The sequence below is a fragment of the Pleurodeles waltl genome, chromosome 11 (assembly GCF_031143425.1).
Source record: "Pleurodeles waltl isolate 20211129_DDA chromosome 11, aPleWal1.hap1.20221129, whole genome shotgun sequence".
Lineage (NCBI taxonomy): Eukaryota > Metazoa > Chordata > Amphibia > Caudata > Salamandridae > Pleurodeles > Pleurodeles waltl.
Window position 1 is genome coordinate 5,041,893 of NC_090450.1, and position 20,302 is coordinate 5,062,194.

Sequence of the window (20,302 nt, forward strand, 5' to 3'; positions counted from 1 at the left end):
ATCCTATTCTTGGTGCCACACATGATCTTCTCTGATGCCAGTGTACTCATAATGGAAGGTGGTAGGAAATCTCGGAAAGTCAGGAGAGTACAATCCTATCCTTGGTGCCACACATGGTCTTCTCCCATGCCAGTGTACTCATACAGTAAGGTGGTAGGAAACCTCAGAAAGTCAGGAGAGTACAATCCTATCCTTGGTGCCACACGTGGTCTTCTCCGATGCCAGTGTACTCATAATGGAAGGTGGTAGGAAATCTCGGAAAGTCAGGAGAGTACAATCCTATCCTTGGTGCCACACGTGGTCTTCTCCGATACCAGTGTACTCATAATGGAAGGTGGTAGGAAAGCTCAGAAATTCAGGAGAGTACAATCCTATCCTTGGTGCCACACGTGGTCTTCTCCGATGCCAGTGTACTCATAATGGAAGGTGGTAGGAAAGCTCAGAAATTCAGGAGAGTACAATCCTATCCTTGGTGCCACACGTGGTCTTCTCCGATGCCAGTGTACTCATAATGGAAGGTGGTAGGAAAGCTCAGAAATTCAGGAGAGTACAATCCTATCCTTGGTGCCACACGTGGTCTTCTCCGATTCCAGTGTACTCATACAGTAAGGTGGTAGGAAATCTCGGAAAGTCAGGAGAGTACAATCCTATCCTCGGTGTCACACATGATCTTCTCCGATCACAGTGTACTCATAATGGAAGGTGGTAGGAAACCTCAGAAAGTCAGGAGAGCATAATCCTATTCTTGGTGCCACACATGGTCTTCTCCCATTCCAGTGTACTCATAATGGAAGGTGGTAGGAAAGCTCAGAAAGTGAGGAGAGTAGAATCCTATCGTCATGTTGTCTTCTTTGACGTGAACATACTATAAAAGAAGCCTTTAGGACCCTGATGAAAGTCTCTTTATTAGAATACTATCCTCGGGTGGCCGACCACTAGGCTGAAGAGGAAGTGCAGAAAAATAGACATAGGGAACTAATAATGCTACCAAGAATTGGCAACGACAATAGTTCTGTCTTTGCCAAAGCCCAGAAGATTTTCCTTCTATTTTTGGTACTAAATAAAGGATAGGAAAACTGCGGTTGAGCAGTGAGGCTGATGGTTGTTAATAACTCCATTTTTAGTTTTGTTATAGGGTTTTTGGTATTTTTCTTACACATTACATTTTTTTAAAAGCTACAATTTGGAAACCAAATGTTTTTTCATAGTCCTTTTATTTCTTGCTTTATCTGGAGAGGTTTTTCTCTTGTTCTTAAAATTCTTTAGGATTCTCCATGTAGGTATGACTATTCAGTGTTTATTAATATCATTAAAGATACTTTGATAAGGCAGATGTATTACAGAATTTGATAGATATTTTAAAATATCTTGACATACAAAGGGATGCTTCATTTCGAGTCTACGGAATGCTGAAGGCTTCCTCTGAATCTGTGGATTAGTCTGGTATTGACTGTACTACAGTGTTAGAAGACAGACATTGTGCCACGTTGTAGTTTCCAGATTCTCCTCGCCCATCAGGGCCCTACTCCTCACCATCTTGAATAGTGCCTAGATGACATTAAACTGGTCCAGTACTCAGTAAATAACAATACATCAAACATATTCATAACAGTAAATACAAACATTGTTAGGTCAAGCAATCAAAATAGGCTGGGACTGTGAGTGCTTTGATGTACAGCATGCAGCACTTACGTATGGTACAGATCTGGGTCAATGGCCTCATGACAGGCATTGAAGGGGCCACTCTGATCAACGAGGAGTCCACAATAGGCTGTACTGTTCGCAAGCAAGAGTTCAGATTCAGAGCAGTTGGTGAAGAATCCAGTATCCAAGTCCCCAATATCAGTGTCATTTTCAACAACCTCTCTCCTGCAATGAAAGAGAATATGACTTCTGACTATGTCAGTCATTTAAACCAACAATCAACAGTTTAAAAGCATTCTAAAACTAACTGCACGCCATCCATTACTTTTTTGATTTTCTTATCAAGATCCATTAAGTGGAAAAGGTATGTCCAGAGATGGTCCTTGTAACTGTGCATCTCACTGATGAGGCCAACGAAGGCTAAATCTGGCCTGTTGCTTGTTCTGTGGTACCCTAGATGTAGTTGCGTCCACCCCCCCAACAAGGGAGCATTCACAAGAACATGCTACACACGGAGCGTGTACCTAACATCTTTATTCCTCAGTGTACAACACTGAACTAACTTCTCAATATTCCATAGCCATTAAAGTCCACACTCTAACACCTCCTAGATTGACTGCGTTACCCCTTTCCTTGAGTCCACCCCGTAGCCCCAGGTCTTAATGCTCACAGTCCCAAGTCACTACAGATGTCTAGGATTGACTGGTCCTATGGAGCAGAACTAAAGGGAATTTGCTATTGCTGGTCCTTGACTGTAGTGGTGCAGTCAGCAAAAACAAAAAAGATTAGCATGTGACCCAAAACAATTGCCTTAGAATAACTCAAGTATTTCATCTGTGACTTTATAATTTCTCTTTGAGAGATGCTTAAGAGAAACTGGTCTGCCCTGGCATGGGACCTGTAGCTCACTCTAAGAGACACAAGCTGCATATCAGTGATGAGACCCCAAAATGAAGAAACTAGCCTGGGATAGTTTGTGCTCCCATCAAGAATGGGTTCGGCCAAGCGGTTCAAGCTGTACTGATCATACTGAAGCAGGATCATAGCTGGTTTGCATGTGGTTATTCCGTCTCCGTAGTGACACAGTGAACAAAATATATAGATCGACAGCCTAATTAGCAGTGGGATTAATTGCAGAATTCTAGCCATTGTTTTCTTGGCTTTCTGTATGATAATTAATGGTGGCAGTACATAGTAATGTAAGTGAGAGTAACTAACCGGGGATGGTAGAAATGTGTGAAGAAAAAAACATGAATACACTAAAAACAAAATTTGAGTTAGATTAGTGTAGGAAGTTTTGTAAATCTTCAACTGAACCTTGATATATGAAAGACACAACAAATATCACAATGACGTTTCCACAGCACAACAGGAGATGGACACAGTGTTCAAAGGGGGAGCCCCACAGCATTACACTGCTAGCTCCTTTGTATAGAGAATACCGGTGGCCTCAGTACCCTAATATCATCTTGGTTGCTGCGGCACACCAGGGTGTAGGTCATAATCCCCTGCAAGGTCCTGCACCACCACAGAGTACTGAATATGTCAATCAGGAGGTCATAGTATATTTACAGTTTAATGATTTGTATGCTGCAGTAAGTCGTGCGCATTATACCTGGGATGCCTGGGTCACCAAAGTAGTGACTCTACAAGACACTGGATATAATGGTTGGTAGCTCCACACAGCACTGCTTCATAATGAAATCATGGGGAGAGGATGTGGTGTAACAGCCACAGCTGCTGCTTTGGCACTGGGGAAGCAGGCTTGAGTCTCTGCATCGGCTTATCCTCCTGTGACTCTGGACAAAATACTTAGGGCCTCATTACGAGTCTGGCAGTCACTAGACCGCCAGACTCGCAGATGGTGGTCGGACTGCCAATGCGGTGGTCCGACAGCCACATTACAGCCCTGGCGGTCGGGCCGCCAGGGAACTGACAGCTCCACCTGGATCGGAGATCCCGGCGGTCTGGCGGTGTCGGCAGTCTTGATTTGCCAGGGCAGCGCTGCAAGCACGCTGCTTTGGGGATTACGACCCCCTTCTCTGCCAGCAGTTTCATGCCGATACCATCGCCATGAAAATGCAGGCAGAGAATGAGTGCAGGGGACCCCATGGGGGCCCCTGCTCTGTCTATGCACTTTGCATGGGCAGAGCAGGGGGCCCCTGGCCAGCACCCTTGTAATGTTCACTGTATGCTTTGTGACACAAGCCGGGGACAATGCTAGAGGCTGTTGCCCACTAGGCCAGCAGGCATAAATTCAGGTAACTGCCCGCTAACCTAAGGGAAAACTCTTTTTGGGGCCGGCGGGGAGGTAGCCACTATGGTGGCAACTTCTACGTCGGAAGTTTGGCGGATGGTGCAAACCATCCGCCAAACTCATAACCAGCCCATCAATCTCCCTGTGCCTACAAAAATGAATGTGTCTTTGTGTAATGTAAATGGTGCTCAGTAAAGTGCTCCAATACCTTCAGGTCGAGTTCACGTTATATAAAACTGCAACAACAAAAAAGATCCATGGGGCTGTTTGGCACTGATTCAGTGATAGGTCCTACAGTAGAACAAAGGTTGGACATGATTCTGGGTTTCTGGTACTCTTACATCCTGTACCACAGTTACTGTATCTCACCAGGGGTGACAGATTATGTTCCACAGAAAGCAGAAAGAAATTAAACTAAGTGGGTGGGAGGGGAGTCCCAAAATGAATTTTCCCCATTCATTTTACAGAGAACAATTAGACACAACTGCAGCCTAAACTGCTGAACGGGCTTTGTCAGAAACCTAAATCTTGGCCATGTGTTTATTTCATGCTGCGGTGGATCAGTGGAAACAGCAGACCTTAAGGTAAGATTTGAGTGGCTTCCAGCACATCGACAAAGATGTAGCAGCAGCCAGTTTAGGACTTGTGGACTACAAAAAAGATGTAAAAAATATATAAGTGGCAGGGATGCCCTGTGTCTTTATGCTGGTGATGGGCTCAAAAATTATATATTTTTTTAAATTGTACCGCGTATTCACAGTGGATCTGCACATCTGTTGTCATTTTATTTACAGCCCGGGTGGGCCAGGGTTGGGGGTGTTCACTCCCCTTCCCAAGTCTTTGTCAGAACTTTGAGAATCTAATCCCCCAGGCCACATTTTACTTTGAAAGATGAGGGTGGCATGTAGTTGCCTGCCTGGAAGGTTGGAAGCAGAGCATGGGGAAGTCAGGCCCTGAGGCGAACAACATGTAGCGCAAAGCCAAAGGTCGTGTGAGGCATGGGGCTGGCATTATGTAAAACGTGAGAGGGACAAACGAGAGAAGCTAGAAAATGAGGAATATTTATTACTAAGGGAGAGTACTTACGAGAGGAGTAAGGACAATTTATGGAGCACTATGGAGGGGTTTAGGGAGAGACATGTACACACCCACAAAAGAGTAACCCCTTTTCTTTTCACAATCTGCCCCTCTATAGTTACAAAGCCAACAAGCTTTTACAATGCAACAGGTCTCGCGTTTGCTCATGTTAGAGCTGATCGCGTTGTAAACTCTTAACCCGACTTTTCACCTATCGGGCAAAAGTGCATTTATGTACATAACCCGAAAAAGTGAAATCAAGTAAAGCGCTCGACTTCTGCCAAGCGAGATCGCGCTCGTAAATTAGAGAAAAAAAAGTCCACGAGCCCGATGGAAAACAGCGAGCCTCGCATGTTTTCTGTACTTGGTTGCTGCGCTCGAGGAGGGCTAGCCACCGGAAAAGATATGACATATGCGTGCCTTCAACTAATGAAAGCAAGCAGATTTTATTAGGGAAGCCCACGAACCAATAAAAAACACTGACTTCAAGTTGACAGGGCTCCGAGCCCTTTTCTAAATACAAAAGAGTCTTGCTGCGATATGCATGCGCGAGCGCATGCAACGCAGGCTCGACCCTAAAAAGGACAGAAAATAGTCATAAGTGTGTTTCGGTTCAGAGCTCAGATAAGTCTAGCAGCACCTTGTGCAACATAAAGGTAGTGTAACACCCTCCGATACAAAGCAGTGTTGGTTGGGACTTAAAATAAACCCCTAAAAGATCTAATGTTAAAATGCATTTTATTAAATTGTTTGAAAATATGATTACATATAATTTAAAAAAATAAATAAAAAAAAACTAAATAATAATCATTAAAAACTTCATTAACCTTTTTTGAATATACAACTGCAATAATGTTTATTAAAAATAATTAAATTATTCTTAATTTATCTTATACATTTTAAATATTTTAAAACAAATATTTAAAACATACTTATCTTTTTCTTTAGTTGGGACTTTCATTGTAATTAAACTTCAAAAAAATATTTTAAGCTTCATAAATACAAATTAATTAAATGTTTTATTTAAATTAAGTTGATGCTCTCACTTTTTATGTTATTGTACATTACATATAAATATATAAAATTAATTAACATCAATATTCAACAAAAATATATTTTTCTATGTGAAAAATATCAATAACGTTTTGTACTGTTCCCTATACTTTATACACTTACATGGGACAAGTTATAAGTAGTAAGTTTACACTTGTAAAGTAATCCAACACCAGAATTCAGGGTGTGGCAACACATAAGTCCACACTTTTGAGTAAATGGTGAAAATCACAGAGTAGTAACGTTACTCAAAAGTATAAGAGTAGCCTTAAGCATGTAGATTTACTTACAAGTTTACCGTGTGGATAGGCCCCTGGGTGTCTACTAAATTTCATGCATATTTGTCAAACAGTGCAAAAAATGGCCTTAGAAATAAGAAGGTATTCAAAAGGGTTAGCCCAACACTTTTTTAAAATGCTTAGATCTCGAAAACTACTGAACAGATTAATGACAGAAGTATCAGAAAAGTGACAGTTCAGAAACTACGGCGAGCAAGAGGGGCCAGACATCTTCAAAAATAACACATGAAACTCAATAGAATGTTCACCTCCTTAGTGTAAGTTGCTTTGTCTGATATTGGTGCTGCTTCTGTGAAGGTACAGTGCACTGACACGCGCTGGTAAAAGTACACTTTACTGTTTCTGCCTCTTGCTCAACCCTTGGCCCATATTTATACTTTTCTTTTTTGATGCAAAAGCAAAATACAATTATATTTTGTACGTTTGTGCTGCTTTTGCGTAAAAAAATAGCGCAAATGTGGAGCAAAAACACTATAAATATGGGCCTGAAGTTCTACTTTCATGTCAAGATTGTAGTAATCCTATTCAGAGGTTTTGACAAAATTTCCATTGGGGGCTAAAAAGGGAAAACATCTTTTTTTCATCCTCAATTCATTTCTATTCCATTCACCAAACTGCATGAAATTTGGAGCGTTGTCTTCAGTTGACAGCATGAACTGAGTGCCAGATGTTCTGCGGATTCTTAAATGTAAACGAAAACATGTATTTTGAATGGAAAGTGTGGCTAAACTACACATTGGTAACTGCCACTATGTGCACTGTAAATCCACTATATGTACTGCTTGTGCCACTATGTGTACGGTACATACAGGTTTAGTACTACAGTGGATCTAAATAATGTGTTATTGGCCGATATTTATTTTCTTTGCAGGGAAAATAAATGTTATTTAGAGCAACAATCCCAATACACACAAATTCACATATTTATTAGTGCAGTACAAAGCTCAAACTCAAGCTTACTACCACAGTAAAGCATTTTTGACACAGGAAAAACTCTGTGTCACAATTTACATGTCAAAATTACTTTAAAGAGGTAAATACCTCTCCTAATAGCCACAGGGTACCTTACCATTCTTCCCAAAATACAACCCATTGCATTTTCATTGTCGTTTATCTTTCGATCAAGAATTGAATGTTACACTCTGGGCATGTGTGTGTGTGTACCCGCGCGTGCATCCACACACACACAGGCATAGATGCCCAGAGTGAAATAGGCCTTTTTTATTTATTAGTTATATATGATGTGGAACTAAACAGAGTAACCTTCACAATCTTACTCTCACAATATTCTGCTATTCGATTTTCTGGACAAGATATCATGGTAGAAATATTATGGGAAGAAATGTAATACTCAGTGCTGTGGGGTGTGTCAGGAGGGATAACCCTCGGCTTCTCCTAATTGGCATCTATGAAGCTGATTGAGGAATAAAGAGAAATTAAGCTAAGCTAGATAAACTGTGCTAAATGTTTGATGAGTCCTAATAAGAGCACACGTCAACCACAGATCCTACCGCCCAGGATGCCGGAGCCATCCTCATGTAGAAACGGAAGCATTCTTGCACGATTCTATAATATGGCACGAATTTCTGTAGGGAGAATGTTTTATATTCAAGGACTTTTACATACAGTCTGATGTTTTATATTCGAGGATTTTTATACATAGCCTGTTTTTTTGTAAAATCGTGAACTTGTGGTGTGCTTTTATGGTATTTGTTTTTACCGAAATAAAGCTAACAATGATGATGACATGGAAGAAGCTGTCGATGAACCTGGAAGATGCAGGGCAAAGCATCTCAGGATTACCTTTATATATCTCTTACTTTACGCTATGAGAGACCTGTGCAAAGGAAGAATTCCACAATATTGCTATGACTTTTACTGCATGACCGACCCACATTGTTCTGTCACTTAACTATCTAAGGGCTCACAATAAATCGGTTCCATCTCCACATAGCGCCGAAGTGCAGTTTATTGCACAGCAAAGAGAGTCGGGACGCCCAGCTGAGGGCAGAAGCACCAACCAGAGTATGGATGAAAGGAAGGAGCAGATGTTTTCAATCTTGAAAAGTGCTTGGCCTCGCACAATGGGTGGCAAACGTGTGCCACTCTGTGCCAACTCAGTGTAACTTTAATCCTCCTATGCGGCCACTCAAAGCCCACTCACTTCCCATAATCTCCTCACGTACCTGAATCGTAAGGTAGCTTTTCCCGATGGCACCTTCCAGCTTTCCCCAAAGTCGTTGACGTCCTTCACTTGCTGGCCATCCCGCCGCGTGAAGTCGTTCTTGTGCTTCCCATCAAAGTTGCCGCAGAGGCCTTCCACCTTTTTTTTGTATGTGTTGGGCAGGGTGATATCTGATGAGACGAGAAGAACATGCTTCAGCACAGCATCTTGGCATTGCCTGAAGTTAGAAACTAACTCATCCAGAAAGTCACCAGTGTGACAGGTAATGAACCACCACAAAATGATCACAGACGTGCAAGCCGCACATGGGCATGTAATCCAGCCGTGCATGATTCATGTATTCTCACCTGAAACTTGGCATTGGGAAAAAAAATCATTTTCTATCATTTTGATAGTTTCAGATCTTCAACCTGAATCTGTTCTCACCTGCATTTTCAGTCCCATCGAAACTGACAGATAAACCAAAATCTGTCTCCAAGTAGATCCGTGTTGACCTTTGGTAGATCTTTAACCCTTCGTGAGGTTGGGCAGGAGGTACCACTTTTATTCCGTCCAACTAAGGTGGAAAAATAACACTACTTTATTCATTGTCTATTCTAGATGAGCAACTGTACTCAAACGGTATGAAGGATGAGTGCACAAGTGATTGAAATGTACAAGTTTGGAAGCGGGCATGTGAGCGATGAAGACCGGATGATGACAGTGGCCACTTTAAGTAGACATTGTTGGCTGTGTGGTGATGAGGAGAGTGTCCAGCAAACACATACTCCCCAAACTCTGATTTGTTTGTTTTATTAATTCCATGCCACTCAATGATTATCCATTCATGTATGAAAGTATTATGGTGGTCATTATGACCCTGGCGGTATTACAATGCCAGGGCCAAAACGACAAGAGCACCGCCAACAGGCTGGCGGTGCCTCCCGGCGTAACGCCGTGGATCACCGCCGGGGCCGGTGAATTTCTGCCACATTGGCCCCGGCGGATGTAATCCGCCAGGGCAGCGCTGCCCAGGGGATTACGAGTCCCCGACCGCCAGCCTTTTTCTGGCGGTCTTAACCGCCAGGAGAAGGCTGGCGGTACGGGGAGTCGTGGGGCCCCTGGGGGCCCCTGCACTGCCAATGCCACTGGCATGGGCAGTGCAGGGGCCCCCTGACAGGGCCCCATGCGGCTTTTCACTGTCTGCTGTGCAGACAGTGAAAAGCGCGACGGGAGCAACTGCACCCGTCGCACGGCCGCAACCCCGCCGGCTTCCACATCCCCGCTGGGCCGGCGGGCAGAAACTTGGTTTCCGCCCGCAGGCCCAGCGGGGATGTCCAAATGGGCACCGCGGGAGTGCGGCCGCATTACGCCGCCCGCCAATGTTGTAATGAGGCCCTATGTGTTCATTTAATAACAGCTAAATATGCTGCACATGTGGATTTCCACTTTGAAACTTGTCTACATATCTTTTTACATCCTTTTGAAAAATATTTTAATGTCAACCCTTTCCAAACCACACAGCAATTTTGAGGGTGTTCTCTCCACTTTCCCAACCTGGACATGGATTCACTTTCTGCTCTTATGAGGTGTAAAGCTGGACCACACAAAAGGCCGATTGTGCTTCCTAGGAGTTTATAAATACCAAAAATTCTTCATTCTTTCCTTTATATGTTTTGGGCTTTTTCTTAATAATTGGAAAAAACTATTCAAAAAGAAATTCTTTCTCTGAAAACATAAAAACAATACAAACACAGAGGACTGAGATGAAAAAGGATGGGGCAGGCGAGAGGAAGAGAAGGAGAGAGGTACGAAGAGAAGAAGGGAGTCACAGGTAGGTGGATGGCAGAATTAGAAGGTCTGGGAGACAAAGTGGGGGAAGTATAGAGATAGGAAGGTAAGTGGGTAAGCATTCTGAGAAGCACAACAACGAAAAGGCATTTTGGAGACAGACAGTGTTTGTATCCATCATCCTCTTACAAGAATCTTCTTCTTCTGCCTGAAGAGCACCGAGTGGCCATACACGTCTGTCCGGATCTCCTCGATGTAGCTGATCTTGTAGTTCTGAACCATCTTCTCATTTTTCCCTTCAATGTTAAAGGACTGCAGCCGGTCTGGAAGGTCTGCAGGGTTCTGCACCAGAGTGTAAGTGCCTACCCCTTGGAAGTGATGCACCAGCCCGTCGAAAGTCAGGTAATGGGGGTCTCCAGTGACGGAGCACTTGGCAAACCCTAAAGGAGAAGATCACAGTGAGCAGACACATTGGAACTCTGTACATGCTGACCAGGACACAGGTATCCGGCCATAGTGGAAAGAAAATCATGGATACCCCAATGTTCATGCAATCAACTAAAGCCTGAACAGTACCATGGTGGAATGAACCGCTTACGCTGCACCTTCGCACAAAATCTACTGTTTGTGTTCATAAACTGATTGGAAATGTTCTGCTATTCATTCACACAAAGAGCATCAACAATCATCATCCTCCTCACAGATCATGGCTACTCACAAAACATTGCTTGTCAAGGGTCACCACTCATGAGAATTGTAGTCTGTAACCCCCAAGGAAAGAAAACGAAATCTAGAACAGTAAAATCAAGTGTGGAGGAGTCCAGCATTGGTTTCAATATTTATAACCATAAATGCAGCAGCAAACACATAACAAGCCCATAATATCTGTAAATATTCTATTTATGAAGGGAAAATACACTTGAATGGTCCTCATTCACCACAAGCCACTGGATATAATTTCGAGGTGGAGACCTGTAGGCACCACTTGTGGGTGCATCTCAAATGAATATCAATTCTACAATCAGCTGGAACATAGGGAGAATGAGCCAAGGACTCTATCTCCTAGAGACTGGGGACCAGGGCATCCCATGGAGGCTAACTCTCAAAGTTGCCCACAATGATCACATCATCTGCAGCTTGTGGGGTCACATGTGATCAAGGGCTACCAAGCACTGTGTCAAGAGGCAAAAAAGCAGATTAACTTAAGAGCATACTTGGGGACAGAACATGTGCACAAATGCTTGGAAATGTCTAATCTTATACAGGGCATGTGGCATGAGGAAGGGACCCTAAAGCAATAAGATGATGGAAACAGGCCTGCAGAGTATACGCATGAGAGAAGTCACAATAAACAAGAAGGGTGGAAGAGGCAGGCGTGGGACATGAGCATTGGGCATGAAGAAGGGGTCAAAAACATGACGAATAATGGAAGTGGGAATCTGGTAGGTACATAATATAATGAACCAAGAAACAGAAACCACTCAGAGATTGGCATAGGACCTATCAATTGAAAAAAGGGACAAGAAACAAAAAACAAAGTACAAACTAGGTTTTGGTTCATTAGGCACAAAGAAATGGACCATGGACCTTGATAACTAGAAAAAATATCATGGTGACATAGAGCATAATGGAAGGAAACTGAAAATGAGAAGACAGCAGAAATTAGTAATCTGGATGGGTGTGAAGGAAGAGAGAGAAAAAACAAGAACTTTGGAAAACACAGTATTTGTGAAAGGGCCCTTCACCATGAGTGAAGGGAAGATAAGAGTAATGTATGACTGGGGTAAGGGGCAAGGGACAGTCAGAATGGGATCAGAAAAGAAGAATGGAAGAAGTATGAATGGAAAATGGGGCATGGGACATGAGAGCATGGCTTAAAGAACCACCAAAAGGATGAAGGGTTAGAAAAAAAAAGCAGGGCCTTCGACTAGGAAGTCTAATGAATGAAATGAAGCTCATGACCAAGGCAACAGAGCAAAGATTACCTGGCTAAATATGCTTGGTTGAGGGAACAGTGCAAATTGTGGCTGAAAAGAATGGCCGAGCATCAAATAAGTTAATAGTAAGGTGGGCATGATCGAGAGGTTTGGGACAAAACTATCTACTTTCTATCACTCTTATGGAGGGACACATTTGATTAATACAAGTTTAGGTGAGCAGTGAAATATAGGTATTGTCTCTCTTCATCTAGCGCTAGCACTGAGAAATCTGTTTTCCTAAAAAAATGCTAAATGTACTTGGTTTTCAGAGTAAAACATATCTTTTTCCTAAACCACCTGCCTTGGTTGACCCCAAAGTGAAGGATGTGGGAAGAATTCTAACAGAGATCAAGAAACACCAAAGCAGACTTCCTTGCGGACACAGCAGGCTTCTGCTTCTTCCTCCTCGCAGGACATGCCTGGTGACTAGCAATGCCTGCTTGATCTAGTAGCCACAGTAGAGGACAGCCTGGTCAAGTTCACTATGAACCTCACAACTGACCTTAAAGCTACAATGTGAGGGCACAAAAACCAGTGGCTGAAGTTGAGTGTAAATATCCTCCTCCAATTCCCTAAATGCACGTAGCAGCACACAATACTGGAGAACCAAAAACATTTGTCAAGTAGGCCATTCTGCAGTACTAATTTCACATAAATGTTTTAAAAATCCCTAAATTTGAAATGGTGCTCTTGAAATACCAAGTATTTTCAAGGTGTGCAAGAAATGTTGGGGATTCGGTTCCCCAACAATATATTGAGAAAATCAAAGTAACATTTTGAATTTTTGGGCACACACAGGCACAGTGAATCTTGCTACACATCATTAGGGTTATGTGCTTATGGCGCACCAGACACGTACCTGTGGGCTTGCAGCCATAATTCCCATTGTTTTTGAGGATGCAGACCTCGCCAGGCTCACATTCATAAGGGTTGCACTTGATCTTGCCTCCCTTCCTACACTGGCATTTTTCAGTACAATGTGGAGTGATCCAGCTCTCTCCAACCTGCAAGAACATAGATATAAGAAGTCACAGACATGTTTACACAGGGTCTGGCTACAGAAGAGCTTTTCCACACCATGTGTCCTAGCCTTCTTGTTGCCTCCAGCACATGTCTACTGTCATACTTCTTCCTGCCTCCTGCAATGGCAAGGACCCCACTGGTCAACCAAGTCTACCACCCTACTTGTCGCTGCCTCCTGCAATTTTAAGGTCCCTAGTGGTTATACCAATCTATCATCGAACGTCTGACAGCCTCCTACAATGCCAAGGACCATACTGGTCACATTAGTCTACATCCTACTTCTAACTGCCTCCTCCAATGCCAAGGACCCTACTGGTCACAGCAATCTATTCCCTCCTCTTTTCACTTCCTCCTGCAATGCCAAGGACCCTAGTGACCATATCACTGTATTGCCTACTTCTTACTGTCTCTCCCATTGCCAAGGACCCTACATGTCACATTAGTCTACCACCCTCCATCTTACTGCCTCTTGCAATGTCAGGGACCCTAGTGGTAACATTAAACTACCGTCCTTCTTTTTAGTGCCTCCTTCAAAGCCAGGAACCCTTCTGGTCACACTAATCTCTCACCCTACTTCTTATTGCCTCCTGCAATACCAATGACCATACTGGTCACACCAGTCTACCGCCCTACTTCTCACTGCCTCCTGCAATGCCAAGTTCCCTAATGTCACACCAGTCTATCACCCACCTTGGCGTGGAAGGAGAGGTGACATGGAAGGAGATGTGCTATGTTTATTGTCTGTATTTTATTCTCCCACCCACTCACTGTTACCTGCAGCTTCATGTGATTAAATCCCACAACACAGATGCAGATATGGTAAAACATCTATTTCTGAACAAATGTTAGATATCATAAAGAAAAATAAACATTTGCCTTTTATGGCATTTACAGGCTGGAAAAAATCAACAATACTTTACAGTGAGTCATTCAAGTCAAGAAGATCTTGGGTTTACATTTAGGACTATCACAGACATGAAGCTGCCAGAAGCCTTTTTACAAATGTCCAGTGTATCTGCAAGATGCAATGAAACAAACTTCAGTGAGATGCAGTTCCACCTGAGCCTCGGAGGGATGCCCCTAGTATCTCCCAAGTGACGCAGGGCACTTCTTTATGCATAGAATGAACGACCTCAGGTGTAAATCTGTAAATCTACAGGTTTGTTTTATTACAAACATCCGTGAATCAATTTTTATCCTCTCAGTCTCAAGTACAGTGGGGGTTTTGGCTGGAAGTATCTTTTTTCGACTACTAAACATTTTGAGCAGCACCCTTACTTATTCTTAAAGATAATTGAGTACCTAGGAATGAAACTAGTAAAAACATGGACATCTAATGAAATATCAGGATAAGAATTTGAATGATCCTTCTGCATGAACGCACCTGGTAGTAGGTGTCATTGATGGTCCTGCAGCCGCAGTCGCCGAGTGGAACGCACTTGTCGTCACTGAGCACGTACCCTTCATCGCAGACACATCCTTCCACGCAGTCTGAAAGCTTCTCACACGTGGCAGAGGCATAGATATCATTGCAGGTTGGTGGGCACAGTGAGGCGCAGTCGGTGTAGTGGCTGTTGGTTGGGCAAGGTAAGGCTGTAAGGGCAAGAAAATCACACAGATTGAAACTGAGACAACTGAGAGGATGATATTAGTAGCACTATACTTCCTTTGTGCTTCCAGGCGCAAAGGGTCCTTTCAGCTGAAACCTACCTGGAGGGGATGGAAATGAGGTTTTAAGGATACAAAGAATTAAGGCTGCTTTAACTTGTAAGCCGTATCATAATCTGATCCACTGATATTATTGCAGCCTTTCGAAGAGAGTGGGCCATGGAGCTCCATTCTCAAAAACCTCAAGACTCTTGTACTTGCAAGGTACAGACTTTGATTTCTGAGCAGTGGGCATTACTGAAGGACTTCTGTGATTGATGCAGAGGTTCTCTCTCCGTGCAGTAGCTGCATGGTATTGCTTCCTCGGGCAGGCAGAGGCATTGTGTGTCCTCTGGAGTTGTGCACTAGATGCAGTGGAATTCCCTTGTAAGGTCAATATTCATAGCCCACCCTCTAGGCAGCTCAAACTCCACCTTGGATTGCACAGACGGGCTTCACTCCAAGAAAATAGATGTGCATGTTTACTAAGACTGCTAGGAATAATGTGAGAATGCTTTTTGAGTGCTGTTTAGTGACCTTGAAAGAACATTTACCATCCAAGTAGTGTAATCTGCAAGCCTAGTTGTCTATTGGAATGTTAACAAAAGATGATGTTGTGTGCACCAGTCATTAGTGCACAGTTATACCATATAAGTCAGCACTGTCTGGACTCACACTTTATTCATGTACTATGATGGTTACCCAAAGACCTTTGAGAGTGAGTCAAAATACAGCTCTAACAAAACATTCTGTCGGAAGTTTAGTATTTAGGGGACTTTTGGCAACCTAAGTTGGATCAATCAATCAGGAATTAGTAGAGCGCAGTACTCACCTGTGAGGGTCTCACGTGGATGACTAGCTTGTAGTGTACAGCAAGTGAAAAAGGATACGTGGATTCAATAATGTTCTAGTTACCTTTATTAGCATTCTCACATTTTATATTGCACTTCATAACACACCTCCAATGCTTCCTCTGATGACAAATGTGAAAGTGTGTGTACAATTGACATGAAATCTTCCTAGCAGTACAAACAATATGTTTCTCAACTGCTGGTGCACAAGTGTATACATGCAAACTGCAGACAATGGTTCACTGCATGTTAACAGCTTGCACAATGTATTCCTAATGTCTACATAAATAAGCACTTGTGACTCGAATTACTGAGCTAAAGGGTATAGAAGTCAGTGCTATAGTATTTGTGAAGTCTATACGGTATTGAGGAGTTTGTTTTGGCCACTGCTCCAATGTTTAAGGAACGGATAGAAGCGTGTGCTCCTGATTTAGGGAAGGGATGCTAGTGAAAGCCATTTAAAGGAAGGCATTTTGAGAAGCGAAGGGAAGCTCATCTAATACAGGGAGAAATATGATAAATCTAAAAGACAATCCACAACCAGGAAAGAATGGAGGATATTTAGCTGCTTGAGACAAATCCATATTTTGGAGGAAGGGGGTGTATTTCCCTCAGGATATAGCAATTTTTCAGAGGTTGGAGAGTTTTCCATTACATCTGAATTCTAAAACACGGTGCGCCTCCACTTCTGAATTGTCACAGGATCCAGAGGGGCTGAGATAGAAGTCCAGGCTGTACAAGCACAATTCACAACACATGTCTATGCGCTTGAGACGTATCATCTTTCGATTTTTTTTATTAAGCATTAAATCATTGCACTTCATTCCATTATGCTTTATTTATTCACTTGTAGGCTGCAGACAGGTAGCTGCTTTGGAATCTGGAACCTCATGCAGAGTCCATTGGCCAGACCCACCACGGCAGAGTAGTAGGGGTAGGGGGCAATAGTGTCCTTTTTATTAACGCTATTAATGTACTCTGCAGGAGTAGCACGAAAATATTGGCGCTACTCCTGCAGCGTACATAGGGGCCCATTATAAATAACGGAAGCCCATTTAACGCCTGCTCTGAGCTGGCATTAAAAGTGCCATAAAAAATGACGCAAGGAAATCTGCGAGATTTCTTGCACCATTTTTTCAGCCCCGTAAAGGGGAAACACGCCCTTTGCATACCTGATGCCAGACGCAGGCATAATGTAGCCCAAAGGGTTACAGACGGGCACAATGCATGCATTGTGCCGCTTTGTAAATATGGCGCAAGGATTTTGGCCTCGTTGGGCCACATTAGCATAAAAAGAATGACGCTGATGTGTTGCAAGGTGGCGCTAGGGGCTGATAAATATGCCCCCCATTCCACTGAAGTGGCAGAGACAAACTACCATACTTCAACATCTCAGCAAGGCATGTAAAGATATGTGTGCCTTTAGCAAAGTAGGCACTGCGGGGGCTCATTAAGGGCACTGAAACTTTGCTAACTATGCTCTATGCTTAATGCACCCACTCAGTGTGTTCTTCAAAAACCAACTCCCAACATGGAAGTTTGATATTGAAAAAGTAAAAAGAAATGATCCTGACATGCTGGGACATTCTCCCGGTGTGTCAGGATCATTTCTATGGTGTTCCACTCTTTTCCTGGCATTCCTGAACAGGAAAAATTTATGTTGTAATGGCTGCTCCACTCTGAGCACACAGCTTGAGGTACTTTGACCGATGGTCAAATATCCTATAGACTGCCAGTCAAAGATTTCTTCTTATGGAACTAGTCTAGTGCCTGTCATCCGAAACACGGTGTTCCTCTCTCTCTAAATAGAGCTGTGAACCTCTGAGCTTGGCGTTTGAGACATCTCCTATGTTTCTCATGGAGTACCCGACCTGCTAATCTCTAAATTAGTCTGTTGTGCTTCAATGATTAGGCGATGTCAAGTTTTATGGGTCTAAAATTACTCAATACAACAGCTCCTTAACTCAGAGTAAATCTTAAGCTGTGGTTTATTATAGCAAGCCAGTTCCTGTCGCTGACTGCAAGTTCAGAGTAGAAACTGGCTGATTAAGATGCACTGACAAATCAGGAGATATTGGCTGCAAAATCATAATTTGACAATCTTTGATAGTTGGCATACGTACGGCAGAGTGTGGTGTTCCTCCACTTGATACTGATGCCTTCAATCCGGCAGGCGTCAACATAGGCCTGGGCAATGGCGCAGAAGGTGGCGAGCATGCCATCATACTTGCACATGTCATAGACACAAGTCTGAATGAAGAGGTTAGGGTCGACCAAAGCATGGCAAGGTACAAAGGCCGCAGACAGCAAGACGTTGCACTGTTGTTCTACTCCTGGTTGCTGCCCAGCCTTGCATGGCGGGTCAAAATCTTTTCTGTCGTCTGGTAAACAACTGCAAAGCAATCAAGAGAAGTCTGTTAGCAATGCAAAGTGGAACATGAAACTCTTTGTTAACCTGTGCTTGAAGCTTCATTATCTTTTTGTGCTGATCTATATTATGGAGTTGGAAATATGAAATGTTGTTTACTAAGTATCAATGAAAAAGTGTGTTCAATACTCAATAAAACAATAAATGACTAAATGTGAGAAATTCGATTTGGAAGGACCCAAGGCAAAAATAATTTACTGACCCCAATTATGTCAACAGGGGGTCCTTCACCCCTGATGTCCAGTGGCGTTTGTACTGTGGACCTCCAAAGGGGCTAAGTATCGCTTTTCACACTTGATGTTCAGTGTAGAGAGTCAGAGCTGTCCAAGGTGATCTCATGGAGGTGTTGTGGGCTAGAAACTGTGAACTCAGCGATACAACAAATAACACTCAGGGCCTAATTGTGACCTTGGTGGAGGGAATTACTCCGTCCCAAATGTGACGGATATCCCGCCCGCTGTATTAAAAGTTCCCTTATATCCTATGGAACTTGTAAAATGGCGGAATGGAGATCCGTCACATTTGGAACAGAGTAATTCCCTCCGCCAAGGTTGTAATCAGGCCCTCAATGTCCATTCCTAAAAAATGTACTTTAAACACACACAGCTCTATACAACACAGCACATTACAAATATTTACCAAATGGCAGATGGAAAAAACGTATTGGAAACCCTCCTAATGGGGCATTGCAGACTAAGTGAAACTCTTCATAATGGGAAACTAACTCCATGAAGCCAAGCTGGACCTTATAGGTGTGAGGCACCTTTAACCATTTGTGTCTCAGAAGACCCCGCTCCCTAAGTAAGCCAATGGCAAACTACACATCAGTATGCAATATTAAAAGTTCTACCTACTAGCTTTGTGAAAGGCATTCACAATGTTAGAAATAGTCCTACAGCCTCTACTAATATGTGCAAGAATATATACTGTAAACCGACTGACTTCAACATATCTGACATAAAAGAGGGACTGCGTTCAAAGTATTTCAAACATGGGTAATCACCCTCTGTCTCCACTTCACAGTGGTTCATACCTCCTCACTGGTGGCAAGTTCTCAGAAGAGACCAAAATGTGGCACGCAGTACTTTATAAAACATTTTACTAAATACAAAGTAAACTTAGTCACACAGAAGTGAACATCTGGAGAAGAGTGCTTCTCTTTGGAGACCTCTGGCTCCATAGTGCACATTGCAGCACTAGAATGCTTCTACACTACAACGTGCACCTCTGTACTAACATGTCACACAGCCCCTGGACTGGTCCTGGCCACAGGCTATTTGATGGTAATTCTGAATTCCCCTGTACAGACATCCAGGATGTAGATGTATTTACCCAGCTGTGTTGTCTTCCTTTGCCTTCCAGCTGTTTCCGAACTGTGCAACATTGTCTGCAAGGCGACCGTCCGGCATCAAGAGCTCATCATTTGAATTACCGTTGTAGTTCCCACACATTCCACATACCTGCAGCAGAAACATGACGGGAGTCAATTGTCATTGTCCCCCAGAGTTTGCACTCACAATTTCACAGTTCAATGTATCCTTAATGCACTCCACAATAGAACTACAGAGAAGAGCGAGTCACTCTGTGCACAACGGGTGTTTGCTGTGGCACTGATCCAAGCTAGGTACTAGTTGCTTGTAGTTTATGATGTCTTTTCTTGAGCCAACAATACAAGCCCATAGGTACTTTGTGCACTAACCATGTTTATTCTTCCACGGTCTGCAAAATAAATGTGTCACAACTTTGAAAATGCTGGCCCTTTGTAGGGAACAAATGTGTTTGAAGTCACTGAGAAAGTTAAAAAATAAGTTATTTACCTACAACTGAAGTTCTCCAGTGTTGTTATCTTTCATAGATTCCGATACTTGAACCATTGCCCATTGTTGGTACGGAATAGTTCATGCATGTGAATCTATGAAAGAGCCAATGCAGGAAACTGATTCACGGAGCTCTATAGCAATATTTAAATGTCCTTGTTAATAAAATATGTTAGAATTCTAATATTATTGAAGACATTGAAGAGCTCAGCCATGAAAAGGTGTTTCTGCTTCAAGATTACGACAAGAATAGTTTGTTTTAGGCTTGTATT

The 20,302-nt window shown here is 42.9% G+C and overlaps 1 protein-coding gene across 1 annotated transcript in view; it reads right to left on the reverse strand.

Moving 5' to 3' along the window:
- The window catches only part of LOC138265212 (IgGFc-binding protein-like), a 224,947-nt gene that overhangs the window by 13,422 nt on the left and 191,223 nt on the right, over positions 1–20,302 (reverse strand). The window contains exons 63-70 of the mRNA XM_069212764.1: positions 19,546–19,673; positions 17,909–18,177; positions 14,672–14,880; positions 13,124–13,268; positions 10,475–10,725; positions 8,942–9,071; positions 8,517–8,685; positions 1,693–1,869 (exon numbers count right to left, since the gene is read on the reverse strand). Of these exons, the coding sequence (XP_069068865.1) occupies positions 1,693–1,869; positions 8,517–8,685; positions 8,942–9,071; positions 10,475–10,725; positions 13,124–13,268; positions 14,672–14,880; positions 17,909–18,177; positions 19,546–19,673 (1,478 nt within the window). The remainder of the gene's footprint in view (positions 1–1,692; positions 1,870–8,516; positions 8,686–8,941; positions 9,072–10,474; positions 10,726–13,123; positions 13,269–14,671; positions 14,881–17,908; positions 18,178–19,545; positions 19,674–20,302) is intronic.